The following is a 20,756-nucleotide window of genomic DNA, read 5'->3' as shown; positions in this document are numbered from 1 at the left end:
AGACCTGCACCAGGCTTCTCCGGAGGCCACACGCCATCCTTATACCCCTATTCCTGGAAGTTTCAGCGCAGAAGGCGTGAGCATGTGTATCTTCTTCCTTGGTTCTCTTACATATTGACCTTTCCATATAACCAAACAGGAAATTCACTTGGGGAATACCGCCGTTGTAACTGTCCTTTTGTTGCTAAACTGCTCACCACAAACGACACACATTCAAGAAGGATCATTTCACCACTTAATAATACCACTATTAGGCCACGGCCGTCAAAAAGAGAGCCGGTGAAACACTTTCATGACATTCAGGGGAAAACCTCTAGATTTCATCGTTTTGTAATATTAATAATAATTGCTCAACGTCCATTCATTTGATACAGACCAAGTTCAATAGCTGCAGTCGCTTAAGAGCGGCCAGTATCCAATATCCGGGAGATAGTGAGTTCGAACCCCACTATCGGCAGCCCTGAAGATGGTTTTCCGTCGTTTCCCATTTTCACACCAGTTAAATGCTGGGGATGTACCTTAATTAAGGCCATGTCCGCTTTCTTCCCACTCCTAGCCATTTCCAGTCCCGTCGTCAGCGTAAGACCTGTCTGTGCCGGTGCGACGTAAAGCAACCATAAAAAAAAAAAAATAAAAAATGATACAGTCGAAATGACGTCGTAATGTTTCGTTGCGAGAGTTCCCTTTCGAACTGTAACCCAACAATACGAAGCTGTCACTTTCGTACAGCCCAGACTGAAGACGTTGACTGCCGCTCTAGGCAAAAATTCACCTCCGGCTGAGGGTACAAGGAGAAGCAACAGGGAGTAAAGAGAGTGACGTGGTACTGGTGTAGTCTGAATGGTGCAATGAGCGACCCCACTTCACCATTTAAGAGTTAAAAGAAAGTGTTTATTGATAGGATGAGGTGGAAAAAGAAGTATATCACTTTTCTGATAAATATTCTAACTTCCATTGCTCAGATCAATGACGATAAATAAATAAATAAATAAATAAATAAATAAATAAATAAATAAATAAATATAACCCTAGGACGCTCACCGAGATGGTATGACAACCCAGACGAATCCATTGTGTTCTGTACTTTAGTGACACATGTCCGCCTTTCTGGTGTAGTGGTTAGTGTGATTAGCTGCCACCCCCGGAGGCCCGGGTACGATTCCCGGCTCTGCCACGAAATTTGAAAAGTGGTACGAGGGCTGGAACGGGGTCCACTCAGCCTCGGGAGGTCAACTGAGTAGAGGAGCGCTCGATTCCCTCCTCAGCCATCCTGGAAGTGGTTTTCCGTGGTTTCCCACCTCCTCCAGGAAAATGCCGGGATGGTACCTAACTTAAGGCCGCTTCCTTTCCTGTTCCTTGTCTATCCCTTCCAAATGTCCCACCCCCCCACAAGACCCCTGTTCAACATAGCAGGTGAGGCCGCCTGGGCGAGGTACTGGTCATCTTCCCCAGTTGTATCCCCGACTCAGAGTCTAAAGCTCCACGACACTGCCCTTGAGGCGGTAGAGGTGGGATCCCTCGCTGAGTCCGAGGGAAGAACCAACCCTGGAGGGTAAACAAATTGAGAGAGAGAGAGAGAGAGAGAGAGAGAGAGAGAGAGAGAGAACTTTAATGACACATAAGCACAGCCTTCCCAACCCTGATAATCTCTCGAAAATGACTTCGCATCAGTCGGTAAATAAGTGGGCCGGGCTGAGTGGCTCAGTCGGTTAAGACGCTGGCTTTCTGATCCGATGTTGGCAGGTTCAATCCCGGCTCAGTCCGGTGGTATGTGAAGGTGCTCAAATCATCAGACTCATGCGCATAGATTTACCAGCACGTAAAAGAACTCCTACGGTATATAATTCCCGCACCTCAGTTTCTCTGAAAACCGAAAAAATGTAGTCAGTGGGACCCAATGACAATATTATTATGATTGTTATTATTGTTATTATTATTATTATTATTAATATTATTAATCGAGTGGAATTCGCCTCGTATTGTTCACTGTGTGAGGCCGTTTCGGGGGAGTGGGGGGGGGGGGGCGGTGGTGGCAGCCCACCCGGCGAGAATTACGTTTGTGTTGGTTGAACTTAAGAACATGGCCATTTGTGCAGTCAATGGGGGTTTCGTGATTTTGTTAATAAGTTCTTGACGAAGAACTGCCCACTGACATAGAGAATGATAGCGATAATTTGCAAATAATGAAGAAAAACATGTTGAGCTCGTATCCGATTATACATATTAATATAGTGCTTCAGAAAATGGGTGTGGTGATATTTTAAACCGTCGATTCTCGACAACTAATCAAAGAAAGAAATGGTTAATGTGATATTTTAAACCCCTACCACCCATTAAGTTTAAGTTGTTTTTTCTAGAATGCCAGATCGTGATATAATTTTGCAACTTCCTGGCGCAAAAGGCGAAACAAAATACACGAAAATCGAGACTGAGACGTTAGAGGCGGTGCTCTGTCCGATATTTTTCTTGGATGCTTCATTATTATTTATTTCATTGATGAATTAATGTATGTATTTACTTGAATTATACAAAAATTAACGATGTTCACAAATGAACATAGACATTTTCATTTCCTTAGAAATTGTCGGCATGAACAGTCATTGCACCTACTAGCCTACCTATAAAAACTAATTTTCATTATCCTTCTTTTGGCCAATATTATAACTTTTGTTAGACAATGAGATAACTGATTATCCAGAAACACAACCGAAGAATTAATTGCAGCAAAGTGAGAGTAACGAGAAGGATCCACTGGGTACAGCAATGATCTCCAAGGTGTTGTTGTGGTTAGTGTGAATAGCTGATACCCCCGGAGGCGCGGGTTCGATTTCCGGCTCTGCCACGAAATTTGAAAAGTGCTATGAGGCCTGGAACCGGGTCCAATCAGCCTCGGGAGGTCAACTGCGTAGAGGTGGGTTTGATTCCCAACTTAGCCATCCTGGAAGTGGTTTTCCGTGGTTTCCCACTTCTTCTCCAGGCAAATGCCGGGATATACCTAACTTAAGGCCACATCCGCTTCCTTCCCTCTTCCTTGTCTATTCCTTCCACTCTTCCCATCCCCCAGCAAGGCCCCGGTTCAGCATAGCAGGTGAGGCTGCCTGGGAGGAGTACTAGTCATCCTCCCCAGTCGTATTACCCGACCCAGGCTCTGAAGCTCCAGGACACTGCTCTTGAGGTGGTAGAGGTGGGATCCCTTACCGAGTCCGAGGGAAAAACTGACCCTGGAGAGTAAACAGTTTAAGAAGATGAATGATCTCCAAGACATGGTGAGCAGTCTATGGTTCAAAATAGTCCATGCAATGATATGCCTTCTATACTGCCTCAAAGCTCGGTCACACGCTACAGTACAACTCAAGCAAGTAGTATATTCTCAATGTTAATACATAGACTTTCACGACCGCTAAATGACATTATGATAATTATTTGGGGATATTAGGTCGTGTAATAATAAATAAATACCAGCTGACGTGTTTCGATCCTGCGACCAGGATCGTCTTCAGAGCAACAACAAAGCAAAATGGCTACGGTCATTCCATAGTAACCAGACTCAAGATAGAGAGACCCTGTTAGAAATATAGTTCATTCCAGGGCCTCCAGAGTCACAGAGAAAGATGTTGACGGGTTAACTATGGAGGGTAGCCATGATCTACTCAGTATATAGCCGTCACCTTTGTTGAAATCATTCGGACGTTTAGCAATTTCTATCACCTCACGAATGATTCTGGGAATAAAATGTTTCTCTGTACAAATGACAGAAGTTGCATCAAAAATTATTTGTTGGTCATTATGTATGGCATGTTCTGCCACAGCAAACTTCTCTGGCTGGCAAAGACGTAAGTGCCTGCGATGTTCTGTAACCCTTGTTGCTACTTTCCTACATGTTTGGCCAACATAAACCGATCCACGGGAGCAAGGAATGATATATATTCCAGTGCAGTTTAAACCAATAGGATCTTTGACAGATCGCAAACAATTGCCTATGGTGATATTAGGCTTAAAAATGGTCTTGATATTGTGCTTTCTGAGAATATTGCCAATCCTATCCGTGACAGATTGTACGTGTGGCAAGAAGGCCAGACTCAAAGGACGAGAATCACGTGACAATCTGCCTTTTGGCTTAGGATGTTGCACTTCGTCAATCTGTTTCCCTGAATAGCCATTGCTCAGAAATGTTCTGGTTAGGAACTCAAGTTCACCGTTTAATTTATCCTCCTCACAAACCTCCCTTGCGCGGCTGATAAGAGTGTTAAGCATAGCACGCTTTTGGTAAGGATTGTGATGAGAGGATCCATGAAGGTATCTATTAGTGTGGGTAGGTTAACGGTAAACCGAATGACCTAAAGTTCCATCTGATTTCTTAGAAACCAAAACATCCAAGAACGGCAAACATCCTCTACGTTCAGTCTCCATGGTAAATTTAATGTTTGGATGTATGCTGTTCAAGTGATCCAAAAATATGGATAATTCGGTTCACCATGGGGCCAGATAACAAATGTGTCATCGACATATCTCAACCAGATGGAAGGCTCGAGCGTGCAAGATTGAAGACAACGTTCTTCAAAATCTTGCATATATAAATTAGCGATGACTGGTGCCAATGGCGATCCCATGGCAACAACATCCATTTGTTCGTATATTGTACCATGAAAACTGAAATATGTGGTGGTGAGGACAAGGTGAAACAGATTAACAATGTCACCAGGAAAGATTTTATCCAACAGAGACGAGGTGTCCATGATTGGAACCCTAGTGAACAGAGACACAATATCAAAACTGACTAGAATATCACCAGGAGAAACATGCAAATTGGATAAAATGCCAATAAAATGTGATGAATTCCTGGTGGATGCCCCATTACCTATGTACGGCTTGGGAAGTTCTCCAAGGTATTTGGCCAGGTTGTATGTAGGGGAACCGATACTGTTAACAATAGGCCATAAGACGTATCTGTGTCGGAGCGACGTAAAGCAAATAGCAAAAAAAAAAAAAAAAAACTATAATCACCATCATCACCATCACCTGTTATATTATGTTGTTCTCACCCTCGATATTCAATCGTAACCCCATTTTACACCTCTCACTGGTGTTTCTGCCCTGATCCGTGACTTGCTGATTAGCGATTTGGTCCTCGTTCCTCGGGTGACGAGTTTGACTCCTGGTTGGATCGTGGCATTTTAATCATGGATGGCTAATTTTGTCAGCTCGGGAACTGGGTGTTTGTGCTTTTGCCTATATTCCAGCTTCAATGAGGGCAATCCTTACAAGCGGCACATGTTATTACTAATGTTGTTGCTACTTGGGCTACTGCTGTGGCTTTCGATGACCACACGGTTAACTATACCTGGCCCTTTAGTCAGTTGTAAAAGCTTACAAGATGTTAACTAAATTTTGGGACAAACGAGCCGTATCTGCTCCTGAATCATGTATGGCGATTTGGGTGGCCTTTTTTCTACACTACCAGTCGAGTTGGCCGTGCGGTCACGGGCACGTGGCTGTGAGCTTGCATCCTGGAGATAGTTGGTTCGAATCCCACTGTCGGCAGCCCTGAAGATGATTTTCCGTGGTTTCCCATTTTAATACCAGACAAATGCTGGGGCTGTACCTTAATTAAGGCCACGGCCGCTTTCTTCCAACTCCTAGACCTTTCCTATCCCATCGTTGCCATAAGACCTATCTGCGTCGGTGCGACGTAAAACAACTAGCAAAAAAATGTTCTACACTGATGACCTATTGCTTTAGACAAAACTGTCGGGCCCGGCAAATTTAATAGCAGGTACGGTTTGGCACGTGACTGTGATGTCGTCAGACCTCTTGCAATGGCCGTTCTCAACCGTTCATCACGGGGGAGGTAAGGTGCGAGATCTCAGCGCATTTGATCGCAGCCAGATTGTCGATGCCAGATGTATGGGTAATTTTTACGCCTCTCCTGCACTAAGTTTTATATAAATAGCAGAAGGAAAACTTGCGTTGAATTGACAGCTCTGTTGAACAGGACTACTCATCACTGAGGTCATTACTATGCCTCAATTCAGCCAGCTATCCCATACAAGCCATGGTACCAAGACGTCAGATGCACCACCATCATCCGGATGAGATTCAACCATGCTTCATTCCCCGCTCACCTCAACAGGACACGGGTACTCCAATCAACACAATGCCTGTGTAGTGCAAGAGGCATAGGAGATGTGAACTACCTCATCTTCGAGTGCAGTAGAATTATATCCTATTGCACAGAATCGATACTTTTGTCCGTCGGTAGATGCAGAGTGGGTCTCGGCCCATACGTGGCCACGGCTGGTCCGTGGTCTAACAGCTCTGCTCTCTAACCGGCCAACCGAGGAGAGAAGGGGTGGCCACGGCTCTACCGTGGCTCTACGCACCTGCATTCGGGAGACGGTACAGGGCTGGACCTCACGGCTGGCCCCAACCGTCGACTGTCCTGAGAATGGTTTTCCGTGGCTTTCCATTCTTCCATTCTGCTGCACTAAGGCGAGTGCCGGGACAGTTACTAATATAGGCCACGGCCGCCAACCCCGTCACTTTCTCATGCATCTCCTTCACCGTAACAAATCTCCCGGCCAGAGAGACGGCGTCACTATCTAAGCGGCCCTCCCCCTCCTTCAGGGGAGGAATGGAAACATTATAGTATTATTAGTAGTAGTACTTTTGTGCACCTTTGTTTACGCTTTCCAACACATATCCAGCTGTTACTGGCAACTGCATACATACGTGTGTACAGTGCAATAGCAAAATACTGACGGAAATTGGTGTAAATATCTAAAGAAACAAGTGTGTTTATTTCAGGTACGTTTCCGCTTTCTTTTTTCTCTCTGTTCTAGGCCCTTTCTCTCATTCTATATGTATCGCATATTGTTGTTCAATTGTTTTCCTCTTTTCTGTAATATTTTGATCATTGCTCATTGTTGTTGGCTATATGTTCTAAGGATGAATGCCATAACAATAATAAAAACAAGACGTATGGCTTATTCCATTTCGAAAGCTTTCCATGAGACACTGTGTCAGGAATGTACCGTGAGTGTGAGGGATCATGCACAACCACCTTTGGCACGTTCAACTATCGTGGGGCACAAGGTGTTGATCACAGGAGTCGCCGTTGGCTAGTAGGACAGTAAGAGCGGATAGACGAGTCACAGTGAATCAAATTGTTTATTAAATGTCCAACAACAACAACAACAACGAAGTGTCACCAAGTATACCATTCAGAACTAGCTTCTCGCCACAAAAGCCACCATCACACTCGGATACCTCTACTCATGCTAAGTCAGAAGGCACAAGAACTGCCAAGGGCAAAGGAACATTGCCTTTGAACTCTAGAAGCATTGAAAAAAGGTCGCCTGGGTAGACAAGTAGCGGTACCAGTAGATACGCGTCGATGGCAAGGTGCGTCTGCGTTGCCGAGCAAATAAAGAAATAGATCCCTGTTCCCAGCGGGTTAAGTTCTGTCAGTGGTAGCGGTATTGTTCACGTGGGGTGACACATATCTGAAAGTCTCTCACCGGTGAATAGTACAGGAACGTGTTGTTAAACAATATACACCCATTAGTTCATCTCTAGCACCCTGTAAGATATCTGTACCTACGACAAGACGATGCATGTCTCATCACTCACAAATTGTGGCATATTGGTTCGATAAAAACTCCACGGACATCAGAATGCTTTCCTGGCTCATGAGAGGGATTAGGAATTGGAATAGGAATTTATCAATGGAAATGCTTGATACATTTTTAACTACTTAGACTATGCGAAGAAGTGATTGGGAATCTGCCATCTGGTCGACAGCGCTAAATACATATCAGTGGTGACTGACTGATCAACCAACATCGATTCTTTTGGGCACATTTGGGATGCTGTCGAGTTGGATGTGGTGGTCACTATGTGCCCTGCCCCGACCGATCTCCGCTCATGTTGGGAGGTTGCACAGTTATCACGTATTAGTATGGCTTTCCAACACTTGCAGTGTCTTGTGGATTCCAAGCCACGCGGCGAAAGGGTTTGCTGCATGGACTGGTCTGAAATCTCTAATTCAATTGCTCATCTGTGTACTAATTTTCACACCATTCTTACCCGTACTGTACTAATGGCTAATAAGTCAATTTTGTTTAATAATCCTTGTCTGTTGCAGATCCGAGGTCAACGGACTGGTTTCCTGTATCCACGCCAGTGTATGCTATAGGCACACTCGTGATCTATGTCAAGTTTGCCAAAGACTGGGGACCAAAACTAATGAAGGATAGAGAGCCTTTCGACCTGAGACGTTTCATCGTGGTGTACAATATCTCTCAAATATTGCTCAATGCCTGGTTGTTCTGTAAGGTGAGACGAAATTTACAATTACAGGTACCGTGCGCAAGGAGAGGATTTACAGCAAATGTTACAGTACAGTTATGTTGCATTGCTCCTACGGTAATTGGCCGCAGTTCATTCCTGCGTACGTGAAAAAACTATACATTGTAAGCATGAGTATCCCCATATCAGTCTGAATTATTACTTTGTGCACTACTTTAGCGCATAATGGAAAACCTACACGAATGCATGTTTGTGAAGTAGAATTTAAAAGAAAAATAAACATTTATCTATTATTTATTTATTTATTTATTTATTTATTTATTTATTTATTTATTTATACAGCGTATGAAGTAGCAAACATTTTTAAATGCAATGTACCAAAGAATTAAACGAAGAAAGTTTTAAATTAATGTCTAACTTATTCATGAATTATGGAGCCTATGTATTAGTATTGCGCCGTCCCGCGTCCAGGTAGGGTCGCGTGAGATCCAGGCTAGCTTGAAGACAATGTCAATTCCCAAAATTATAACAAAAAAATTCTGGGCTATGAGTTCCGAAACTAGAGAAAGCACCGTCGTGGTAAACCAACTGTGAACAAACTTACGCAAACGGACGTCTCCAAATCGCGAAACCGGTTCGTATCCAAATAAAGTAGCACAATTCTAAATCTATGTCTACTTACAAACTAAGTCCATAATCTAGTAAGTCATTGAAAGAATTAGCAGTTTTAAACAATACTATTTATTAAAACAAGAATCTTTAAAAAAGACTTTAAGTGAGTTGAAATACCATTAAAGTAATGAACAATAGTTCATCATTGTCGCATCTCATCAAATGCTTTCAAAATATATTAAATTTGGAGGCCTCCAAGTAATTAACAAGAAAGGAAAATCAAACATTACATCTTTGATTGGGAGTAGTTTGAAAATGTCTGACGCAAGATATTTACATTAAAAAAAAAAAACATGAAATCAGGATCACGTTCAAAGTCTTCTTCACACATCACATAAGTTCCTACAAACTTTCACTCGATATAATTAATTGTTTCCCAATTTAATTCGCGGTATGCTAGACTCATTTTGCTAGTAATTATGACATTCAGTTATTAGGGATATCAAATATGAGCGAAAACATTCTTTCCAAGTGTCCCAAGCATTTCACCTGTCTAACTTTCCTGAGTTTTCGATAGAGTAACTCGTAGGCATTGAGGAAAAGATAACTCGTGGTCATTCTTCTATTTAACACAAGTAATCAAAATATTATTATAATTATTAATTAAGTTGCTCGTTAAAGAAATACTAATTTCAAAAGAATATATATATGTATACCCTTAAGTGCCAGTTGAGAGGTTATATGTGTCCTAATATTCAAGCTGTCACCCACATCTAACAAGCATCTAAACTAATTCAAATAAATACTAGGCAATCGGGTACGTGAGAAAACTCTAACTGTTATCATCAACCGTTAAATTATGAATGTCACCAGTGATGTCATATCATGTAAGTAAATAAACTTCTGAGCTTAGTTTACCAGCGTAAAAATACCTATGGCTAGGAAATTCTACAGACATACGTTTCCTTCCTAATATCATCTATGTGTGGAATCATTTTCGATGATCATATAAGTAGTTGCTAAGTTAGTTACGATATCTGGATTGTAAATGACATTGCATAAAGCTTCCCGAAAGATTAACATATGTTTGAGAACCATTTATATTATTATTTATCTCGAATAGCATCAATTGACCTCATTTCAAATCTAGAAACTATCTATCACTTCATTTGCGATGTAATAATAATCGTCATCATCATCATTACTCCTACCATGTTACTATTCTTCCTATACAATTCATTTATTTCATATAACGCGCCTCATGTCTCATCTTAATGCTGTAACAACATCACAGTTCACCTTAACTCGACGCACATTACATCCTCGTCGTTATTCATCCGTCAAATATCCTACTTTATTCTCAAACTTTCTTCGAAATCCATAAATTATCTCGTTATGTCTTGTAACGATGTTGTAACAACCTCTCCATGATCATATCTTACCTCAGCTTGATTGTACATGCATTATCATAGACCTAATGTCAAACACAATATGGCTTAATGTCGCATTTACATGAACTAAACTCCATTACTTCACCAAGGGCAACATTACGAACGCGAAAAGAAAATAAATTATCATTGGATAATCACTTCCTATACGAATAAATTTGCCTTGCGTGTAAGAAGATTGCCTCCTAAACTCTGATACTGTGAATTCAGATAACCATTCACGTAACATCACTCTTATGCACTTTCGAGTAAAGAAATGCAAATATGCCTGGCACTTTCCAAATAACAAATATCTAAACTACTTACTAAAAGAAATGACAAGACTGATCTTTTCCTCCCGCTCTCGATGCTGTTGTCACATGTCCAATTGATAAGGACATGTGGTCTCCGGGTTCACGGCATCACATTAGCCTGTCGGGAACGTTTGGGATGGTCTTCCCTCATCTCCGACTCTCATGGGGCTGGACTTGTCGATCGTGATACCACTGCCTCTGTACGTCTAGCACATGACGTAGCCGGTTTCTTGCGTGGTGAACATGGAAAAACAGATCCACATGGTCAATTTCATCATCTGCTAAAAAAAAACCTACTATGAGCTACTTATTGGTCTGATTGTTGCTTCTTATGTGGCTTTTGATATTTTAGAAACTTTCTCTACGTCTGTTAAAAGCTTCAATTAAACCGTAATATAATTCTTTCTATTTCTTGCGCAACCATTATTTTTCTTCTGCGACTACTTAATATTGAATTCCTTTCGTTGTATACAAGTTGTTGCTGGTCTCCCGTGACGTAGTACTACGGTACTCTGCCAATTAAATTGTGTAGCTTTATATTAAGAAACGTTACAAACTCTATCCCACCGATGACTTCTATTGTGTTGTGAAGATGTTTGTCATTACTTTTCTCCAATTCTTGTCTATATTCCTCTTCTCAATCAGTCTTCCTCCAAAAGTCCTGTGTATTCCTCAACGAAAATCTTTTTTCTTTTTAATAAGCATATTTTAACAATATATCGACGTCATCTTTTCTCATCGCCTTCTGTAATTCCTTTCCTTCTTTCACCCGACGGAAGTATTATTCTCTTATCATTCAAGCACACGTTGACGTTCTATGTCTGGCGTTCGTACGACATAGCCGCCATTTTTGGTCCGCATAAACCTTTGTACACAGTGAAATGGCACAGTATCAAAGAAATTACGAAAATTTGCAGAGTAGGAGGATAAGGGATATTCCTCTCAACAATATATTTGATTGCTGTGGGAAATCTATATTTTCTCGCGGGACTCGGAAGATCCTGTTCAGCGTTGACCGCATTCTGCAGGCAAATTCATCACTAAACAATGCCTCTGAGAAAACCATGCTACTCCGTACTAATATAATATGACGCAAACACAGATCTGTTGAAAATTTCATATCGCCCAACATGACCTGATGGCAGTTCATTGCAACTCAATGGTCTCGCTGGCGTTAAAATGAATTTAATCTAGGTACACTATTTTGTAAACTCCAACATTCTAGAAGTTTTTACATGCAGTAGAACAACAATTTTAATGAATTAACTCTCAATATTTTTACGTGAAACGAGTTTTAAGGAACAGAATAAACTTTTAATTACATCATCATTATTATTTATTACGAAGAACTGTTCAATGTCAAACTCATTCTGACTTCATCACTACATCAAGCGACTCTTTCATCTATTGATGTTTCAGAATGCACCTATTTTAATTTAAAAGTATATCATATGAATTTAATTTTACTCACGTATTGCACTTTTCAATACAATTATTTTAAGTTTAAGTTATTTCATGATAGCTGAAGATGGCCTAATGCAGCCGAAACGTGTACTGTTGTTCTAATAAGATTTTACAAATTTGAATCTATATAAATACATAACGAGCGTGTGTCTATACACTGACTATTTTGGCGAAATGTTCATTCAGTTATCCGCTTGAGATGTAATAGTGACCATCTGCATAATTTTTAGCTTTCGTGTCTGTTGGTTTGTTCGTCCGTTTGTCTGTTTTTCTGAGTTCTTATAACTTGAAAACTACTGGATATACGTTTACCAAACTTCATATTTAGAATTCAACCGTCCTTCGATAGGTTCTAGGGCCAATATTATTTCTGAATACCTAAATTTACTGAGGGTTTATACGAAACCGAAACAGTGAATTTGTACACCCACAAAATATACATGTCCAATTTTAATGGAAATCTACCTTCCTAAAAGGAAATCAATTTCTAATTTTTTTCTCATGTGCGTTATTTCGATAGGAGGATAAATAGGGGAGATATCATTAACGGGCTGTTTTTCAGTACAAGTCCCATCGGACTTAACTCAAAAGCCGGTGCGTGTAAGGCGTATTACAGTCTAGCTCGAGCAGTCGAGGAGAGAGGTTGCGTAGTGAAGTGCGTGCTGTAAACATGGTCGGCATTGAACAGTACCGGGCCGCTATTGGGAAATGGCAGGCAAGGCAGAAGAAGGAGACCAGGAGTGGATTGGTGATAAGTACGGACGGATTGAAAATGAGTGAGGCGGTGCTGGTGGTGACAGTGATAGCAGTGCTACTGGTTATTGGGGGGGTGGAAGTAAACCCAGGCCCAAATACCAGTGGAAAATATAGTACGGAGGATTTGGCCGCACTCAGGGTGGTTGTAAGTGAAGTTATGCAGGAAAAGTGTCAATGGGATAAGGTGCAGGAAATAAAGGACATGATGGAGGAGCAGAGAAAGGAGATAGGGAACATGAAGAAATGGCTTGAAACGAAGACAGAGGAATCGAGCAGGAGAGTGGTCGATAACGAGAAAGAAATCGAGTTATTGAGAGGGGAAGTGAAACATCTGAAAGAGGAGGTGATGAAGATGAAGAAGGAAGCGGAGGGGTACAGGCAGGAGAGATTGAAAAAAGCCATATTTATATATGGAGTTGAGGAAGGGGCGAGAGAGAGCAAGATTGAGCTGATATATAAGGTGGTGGAAGTTATACGTGATGCAATGAAGATAAACTTTAGTGAGATAGACATAGATGATGTAGAGAGAGTTGGTAAAATCAAAGGTCGGAGGCCAATTAGGGTTAAACTGTTCCAAACCTTAATGGCAGAAACTGTGTTAGGTAACAGCAAGAATTTACAAGGGCTGAAAATAGGGGTGAAAGGAGACATGGGAAGAGAAGGAAGTGAAAATATGAAGATCTTGAATAGGCACCTATGGAGAGCGAGGAACCAGGGGCTAAAGGCCCGAATAAGAGGTCTGAGGTTGGAGGTGACAAACGGGCGATGGGTTAGAGCACATTCAGTGACGAAGCTAAAGGAAATGGACGAAAACGAGAGGGTTGAGGGTGGTGAGAGGACAAGGCAAGATGGGAAGAAGAAAGAAGAAAAGAAGAGGAGGAGGGACGTGGCAGGAGAGCAGAGCATCTCGGAAGAGAATGGGCAGTGCAGCCGGGAGACAGAAGATCAAGATAGTGAAGTGGACGGTGAGAGTGAGCAGCAAGAAACTGGGAGAGCAGAGTGTAGAGGGGCAGTGAGCAAGGAAGGACAAAGGAAGGTGGATTCAGAAGTCCAAAATAGTGAGGGGGTGAGTGGGGGTGAGCAGCAAGAAGGGGTGAGATCAGGGTGCAGTGGTGTAGTGAACAAGAAAGGTCAAGAGGAGACAGATCGACAAGAAGGTAAAAAAATTATGAGTAAAGTCAGAAGTAAGAGCTTAAAAGACATATGGGGAAAAGTACGTAAAGGGATGGAGGATACAGAGGGAGAGAGGTCGATAAATACTAGAAGTAAGAATAGAGGGGGAGACCTAGAAGGGAGGGAGGGAAAGTTATAACTATATTGGAAGATAGGATGTGTGAATATTGAGGGACTAAGGAACAAATTAGGAAACAAGAAAGTTCGGGAAGTAATTGAAAGTTTTGATGTTGTGGCACTCTTGGAGACGTGGTTGGAAACAGGGAGGGAGATTTCATGGAAGGGGTTTGAGATAAAATATAAATATAGAAGAAAAGAGAGGAATAAGGGACGAGCACCAGGAGGGATGATAGTTCTAATTAGGGAAGAAATTAGTGAAAGAGTAGAGGATATAGAGACCGATATGATGGAAACCATATGGCTGAGATTGAATTTGGGAGGGAGTGAGGGAAGGAGGAAGAAAACAAATCTAGCTTTTGTTTACTGCCACCCTAGTAATTCAGCATATGCAAATAAATATTTTTTTGAAGAGTTATTGGTGGATATTGGTAGGATAAGGGGAATGTATCCAGGTGAGGAGGATATGTTGTTATTTGGGGATTGGAACGCGAGAATAGGAGAGCAGAGCCCAGTTTATAGTAGGGAGGATGGAATGTGTTTGTTGGAAAGTAGAAGGAGTGAGGACAAAATTACAAATAGTTATGGAGAGAAGCTCCTAGAGATGTGTGCTGTGGGAAATTTGTATATTCTGAATGGGTGGATAGAGGGTGACAGGACGGGGAAATTGACATATGTTACGGAGAAGGGGGGTAGTGTGATAGATATGGTTTTAAGTTCGGAAGGGATGATTGAGGAAGTTGTAAGTATGGAAATAGGAGATTGGATTGAATCACACCATTTCCCGGTGAGGGTTATGCTGAAAAGGGAGGAAGAGAAGTGTACAATGAAGGAAGATGAGACAAAGGATAAACGAGGGAGTGGTTATAATAAGTATAAATGGACAGAGAAGGTGGGCCGGGATTGGAATAGGGTAGTAAAGGAGGAGCTACATCTTCTGAAATATGGGTGGGAAGGGGCGTTAGAAGAGAATAATACTGATAAAGCCTTGGAATTGTTGTTACATCCAATAAAGATGATAGCGCAGAAGGTGAAAGCTAGAAAAGGAAATAAGAAAGAGGGAGAAGAATGGTTTAATAGGGAGTGTGAAGGATTGCGGAGGAAGGTGATGGACGCGTTAGGAGAATATAGAAGGAAAGGTGGGAGCCAAGAAAGGGAGTTTTTCTGTAGATTGAGGAAGGAGTATAAAAAGAAAATCTCTGAGACAAAAAAGACGTGGTTAGAGGAACAAATGGAAGCCATAAATAATGACTGCAAGACAAACAATTTTGAGAGAGTTTGGGATAAGATTAATAGAATTATTAAGGGTGGAAGGAATATAGAGAGAACGAGTATTGAGGAAGTGCAATGGGTCAGGCACTTTGATGAATTACTAGGAAAAAAGGGGGGTGATAGATGGAGAGGTTCGGGAGAAGAAGTAATTTGGAGGAATAGGGGAGTGGCAATTTATGACCTGGATAAAGAAATCACAAGAGAGGAAATCCGGAGAGTGATAAGCAGAGCCAGAGCGAAGTCGGCCGGGGGGTGTAATGGTATAAATAACAAGTTTTGGAAGGAAATTAGTAAAAATGAGATAATGATAGAGGGCATGGTTAAACTATTCAATAGGATATTTGAGGGAGGAAATTACCCTAAGGAATGGGAAACAGGAATTATATGCCCTATATACAAGGGGAAGGGTAGTAGGAACAATGTGAACAGTTATAGAGGTATATCTCTGTTGGATTCTTTGAGTAAAATATATACTGGGGTGCTAGCGAACAGAATAAGCGGGTGGGCGGAAGAAAATGAAATTTTGACAGATTAGCAAGGGGGATTTAGGAAAAAGAAAAGAACAGTGGATAATATAATGATAGTAAAGACTATTTTAGAAAAGTATAAGAATATGGCTAGAAGTACGGTTTATGTAGCAGCAATAGATTTTGAGAAAACTTTTGACAAGGTGAATAGAGAGGCCCTACTAGAGAAATTAGGTAGGTTAGAGATTTCGGAGAAGATGTTGAGGGCAGTGGAAGGAATATATAGGAACGTCAGGTTTTGTGTAAAATTGGGAGAAGGGAGAATGAGTGGACCATTAGAGTCCAAGGTGGGTTTAAAACAAGGATGCAAGTTATCGCCAATACTGTTTATTTTATTTATCAACGATATTTTAGAGGGGTTTGGGGCAGAAAATTGGGCTGTACCAGTAATTAATGGTTTGGAAGTACCAGGACTGATATTTGCGGATGATGTGTTATTGATGACGCTAACTTCAGGGGCGATGAATAGGGCCTTAGAGTCAGTGATGCTATTTGCGAGGAAATGGGGATTGAAAATTAATGGAAATAAGTCTAAAATATTGGTAGTACAGGTGGACAAAAGAAGAAAGATAGAAGGGAATTGGGTAATTCAGGGAGAAAGATTGGAACAGGTAAGGAAGTTGGAATATCTAGGAGTTATTTTTAATGATAAAGGAACTTGGAGTGACCAGATCAAAAGAGTGAAATATAGAGGATTGGCAGCCTTAGCCTCAGTCAGAAATTTGCTACTCAAGTACCCGGGGATCAGTTATAAAACACTGAGACTCGTGTTCAGGTCGGTAATCGTTGGGAGGGTATTATACGGAGCAGAAGTTTGGGGGCTGGATGAGAAAAGAGAGGAACTAAGAAGGATTGTTAGTAGTTTTGCTAAGTTAGTGATGGGCTTACCGAGGTGTACAGCAAATGTAGGGGCGGAATTAATGTGTGGGGAGGATTTGGAATCAGAGGGTGTGAAAAGAATAGTTAGATACTGGATGAATTTAAAAAGACAGGAAGGTGGGAGAGTATTACAGGCAGCATATGTACAGCAATTTAAGAGCATGTATAAGGGTGGATGGTTAGAAAAAATAAGGGGATATTTGGAGAGGATAGGATTAGGACACCTGTGGGGGGAGGTTTGGTCAAAGACAGAAGTGAGAGGGATGAATGTACTGGAAAGGAGAATTAGAGATATCCATAGGCAGAAATTATTGGGGGAAAGCAGACTAAGAAATTCGCTGACTGTTTTGACGAAAATAGAGGAGATAGCAGGGTTGAATATTAGATACGTCGATAGGTCAAAACGATATGGGATGATGTGGTGGCTTTTAGGTTTGCCAAGGAATACAGGCTGGTTACAGGGGAGGGATAAGACAAGGTGTGTACTTTGTGGAGATGTGAATGATGAGTTTCACTTGCTAAGAGACTGTGAGGTAACGAGGGGGTTAAGACATGGATTATTGAGTGCCGAGCATCGGGAAATATTGGGGAGAGGGGATGAGAACGCAATACTGAGATGGATTATTAAACAATGGGAAAAAGGGGGTGAATTGAACAGGTATTTTTGTGCGACAAAAAAGGCCTGCGAGAGTAAAATGAAGGAGAGTGAGTTAGAGGGTGGGCAGGGGAATAGGGGGGTGGAATAGTTATCTGTATAAGGGAAGGGGATAGTATGTTAAAATTCTAATGGATTAGGGAATATAGGGACTGAGTACTTAGTTAGGTGGAGTTGGGTAAGAGGACAGGATTGCATGGTCTGTTTGTTTTAAAGTTAGCTGGAATGCAAGTGCTGAAATGCTGAGTGTTGTTGTTTGATTATTGATCAGGTGTAGGTCAGTAACAAGAATGTGACGCAAGTACAGAACATAATAAGGACACTGGATGAACACTGAGTGAGTGAACTGCTTCAGCTAATGACTGCTAATTATTCTTATTATTATTATCCTTATTATTATTATTATTATTATTATTATCCATTTTATTATTATTATTATTTATTATTCATTTTATCGTTATTATTATTATTATTATTATTACTATTATTATTATTATTATTATTATTATTATTATTATTATTATTATTATTATTATCATTATTGCATGTGAACATGTATAGGGGCGAAGTCGCCTGTTATGTTCAATAAATGTATGTATATGTATGTGTAAGGCGTATTACTTATAACTAGAAAACTACTGGATATATTTCAACCAAACATCATATTTAGCATCCACCTGTCCGAAGGTAGGTTTTAAAATCCAAACCACTTCAAATTCCCAGAACAGACTAGGGGTTTATGGGGAACCGAAACAGTGACTTCACTCTCCCACAAAATAAACAAGACCACCATGAATGGAAATCTACCAACCTATGGAATCTAAAACTTTTGTCCTCATACGCACCTGTCCGATAGGAGGATTATTAAGGGAGAGACCATTAACGAACGGTTCTACAGAATAAGTCGCAATGGACATTGAGGGGAATGTGTTGCACATGCAGCAGATTTCTTATTTATTATAAAATCGTAACGACGGTGTGTCTGTAGATTGGCTATTTAGGCGAAATGTTCGTATTGTTAGACTAACCGTTTCAGGTGCAATAATGACCATCTGCATATTTTTCAGCTTTAGTTTCCTGAAAGTCCTCATTTTTACCGCCTCCCTAAATCAAGATGGTGGCACAATCTGCGAGACGAGCTATAAAATTGAATTTTGGAAAAAATCGTAGGTTTCGGCCTGTAACAGACGGGTGAATTCCAGGATGTTCAAAATTTTCACTTTTTAGCCCCGGAAAGTATCGGAATATGGAGGCTATTTTAATGACGTTGCGGACCTTCGTTTCGAGGTATTTCGTGGCTGAACTGTAAGTCGCATCACAGAACGCATGGCACAATCCTGGTTTGGACCTCTGAATTTTTGTCGTATCTCTATCCCTTATACGTTAGATTTGGCAGTATTTATCGATTGTTCGTACATTTTGCACCTTTTCCCACGTTTAATTCATATTTTAACACGCTTATGGGAAGGACAGGATCATTAAATCACTACGGACGTTGGCCCACCCAGTAGCCATAAGTGTGCAGATTCTATGTTTCTAGCTGTCACACAAGTATCGGAAAAGTGTGTGAAAATCTTACCCAAATTTCGCCCTATTCAGCTTTTCTAACTCAACCTAACCAATAAATAAATGATATACGAGAAAATGTCATAGGATCAACCATTTAGATCTCAAAGGAGGCGTAGTATAATGCAATCCGTTTGACGATATGACGTACCGTTTATCAGCAGTTAATCTGTAAATGAAGGTATGCAGTATTGTAAAGGTGCATATACTTTCGTATGTCGTTCTATGTACATTCACTGATGTCGATTTCTAGCGATATAGAAAGGGTGTGTCTGCCATTATAATTAATACTTTACAAATCGATAGTGACTGTCAGCAGAAGGGCGTCTGCTATTGTAATCAATACTCCCCACTTCGACTTTGGCAGTAGGAATGGGGTCCTTCTCCAACTCCTGTGTAACTGGCATTAGTAAGAAGGGCCTACCATTGTGATTAATAATTTCCTTCTCGATTTGACTGACAGAAAGTAAGGGAGCGTGCAATTTTGTTCAAAACTCCCCTACCCGATTGTGATTGACAGTAGGCGACTGTGCCCGCCATTAAAATATATTGACCCATCTAAAATGTGACTGGCATTAGGCGAAGTGGCTTGATATTATTTTTTGTTGGAAATTCACCGACTCGGTGTGACTCACAGTAAGTTCACTGGAATTAGGAAAAGTAGCCTATAATTATAATGATAAATGCACACATCAAATTTGACTGAAAGTAGGGAAAGTGCCTGCCATTATTATGAAAACTCCTCAAGTGTAATGTGTCTGGAAGTAGGAAAGGAGGCCTGCCATTGTAACGAAAACTTCCCATATCAATTGTGACCGCGCAGTAGGCAACGGAGCCTGCCATTATAATGGAAACTTCCCAACTCGATTGTGAAAGGGAGTAGGCAAGTTAGCCTTCTGTTACCATCACGACCCCTTGACTCGCACTTTACGTTGGAAACAACGTATGGGGACCTCCCCACGCAGTTTCTCGGATAACGCTAGAAGACATGCAATTTAAAAGAATCTCATTCACTGCGTGTACACTAAGTTACTTCGATATCCGTATTCTGTGTAGAATATCGTAGCGAAGCACATGTACATTTGCTAGTTCTAAATAAACTTGTATGTATTGATGGGTAGAACCTTCTTTTTGTTTCCGAATTTGGCCGCCTATGGACCGCATTGAACTTAAGGCTCTTCTTCTTGTTCTCCTCCCAGAATCTCTTCATCCTTTCACTTCTGATCTTCCTTTCTCCTCTCAGATATGACCAATCTGGGTCTACATTTTGGTGGTTTCTCCTGAAATGTTTTGATGCTGTCCACTCGGCTTATAAATTCTTTTCTGTTGTGAATCATATCCATTGAAAGTCCACTTTATATTGCATCTCAATTTACCTCTTCTATCCACTTCGTCGAAGCTTTCAGTCCAGTGATGTACTTGAACATTTTCTTAGTTAGCCGTTTCTCAACCATTCTTTCTAGATGTCCATAGAATTTTAGCCTTCGCTTTCTCATGGTGAAAGTGATTTTGTCCGTGAATTTGTAGAGAACACAGTTTTTCTATTCCTTTACTCCCCATCACCATTTTTCTGTGGTCCTAAAATTTTCCTTAGGATTCTCCTCTCCTTTCTTTTCATTGTCGGGCTCTCTGAAGCGTAGAGACCCTCTGGCTTTACCACTGTGTGTCTAAGTTTCGCCTTGTAAGA

At 41.1% G+C, this 20,756-nt stretch overlaps 1 protein-coding gene across 1 annotated transcript in view; it reads left to right on the top strand.

Moving 5' to 3' along the window:
* The window catches only part of LOC136858214 (very long chain fatty acid elongase 7), a 156,701-nt gene that overhangs the window by 89,301 nt on the left and 46,644 nt on the right, over positions 1-20,756 (top strand). The window contains exon 3 of the mRNA XM_067137598.2: positions 8,144-8,334. Coding sequence (XP_066993699.1) covers positions 8,144-8,334 — 191 coding nt within the window. The remainder of the gene's footprint in view (positions 1-8,143; positions 8,335-20,756) is intronic.

The sequence above is a fragment of the Anabrus simplex genome, chromosome 1, assembly GCF_040414725.1.
Source record: "Anabrus simplex isolate iqAnaSimp1 chromosome 1, ASM4041472v1, whole genome shotgun sequence".
NCBI lineage: Eukaryota > Metazoa > Arthropoda > Insecta > Orthoptera > Tettigoniidae > Anabrus > Anabrus simplex.
Note: the sequence above shows the minus strand (reverse complement) of the source record. Positions and strands in the feature narration are given on the sequence as shown.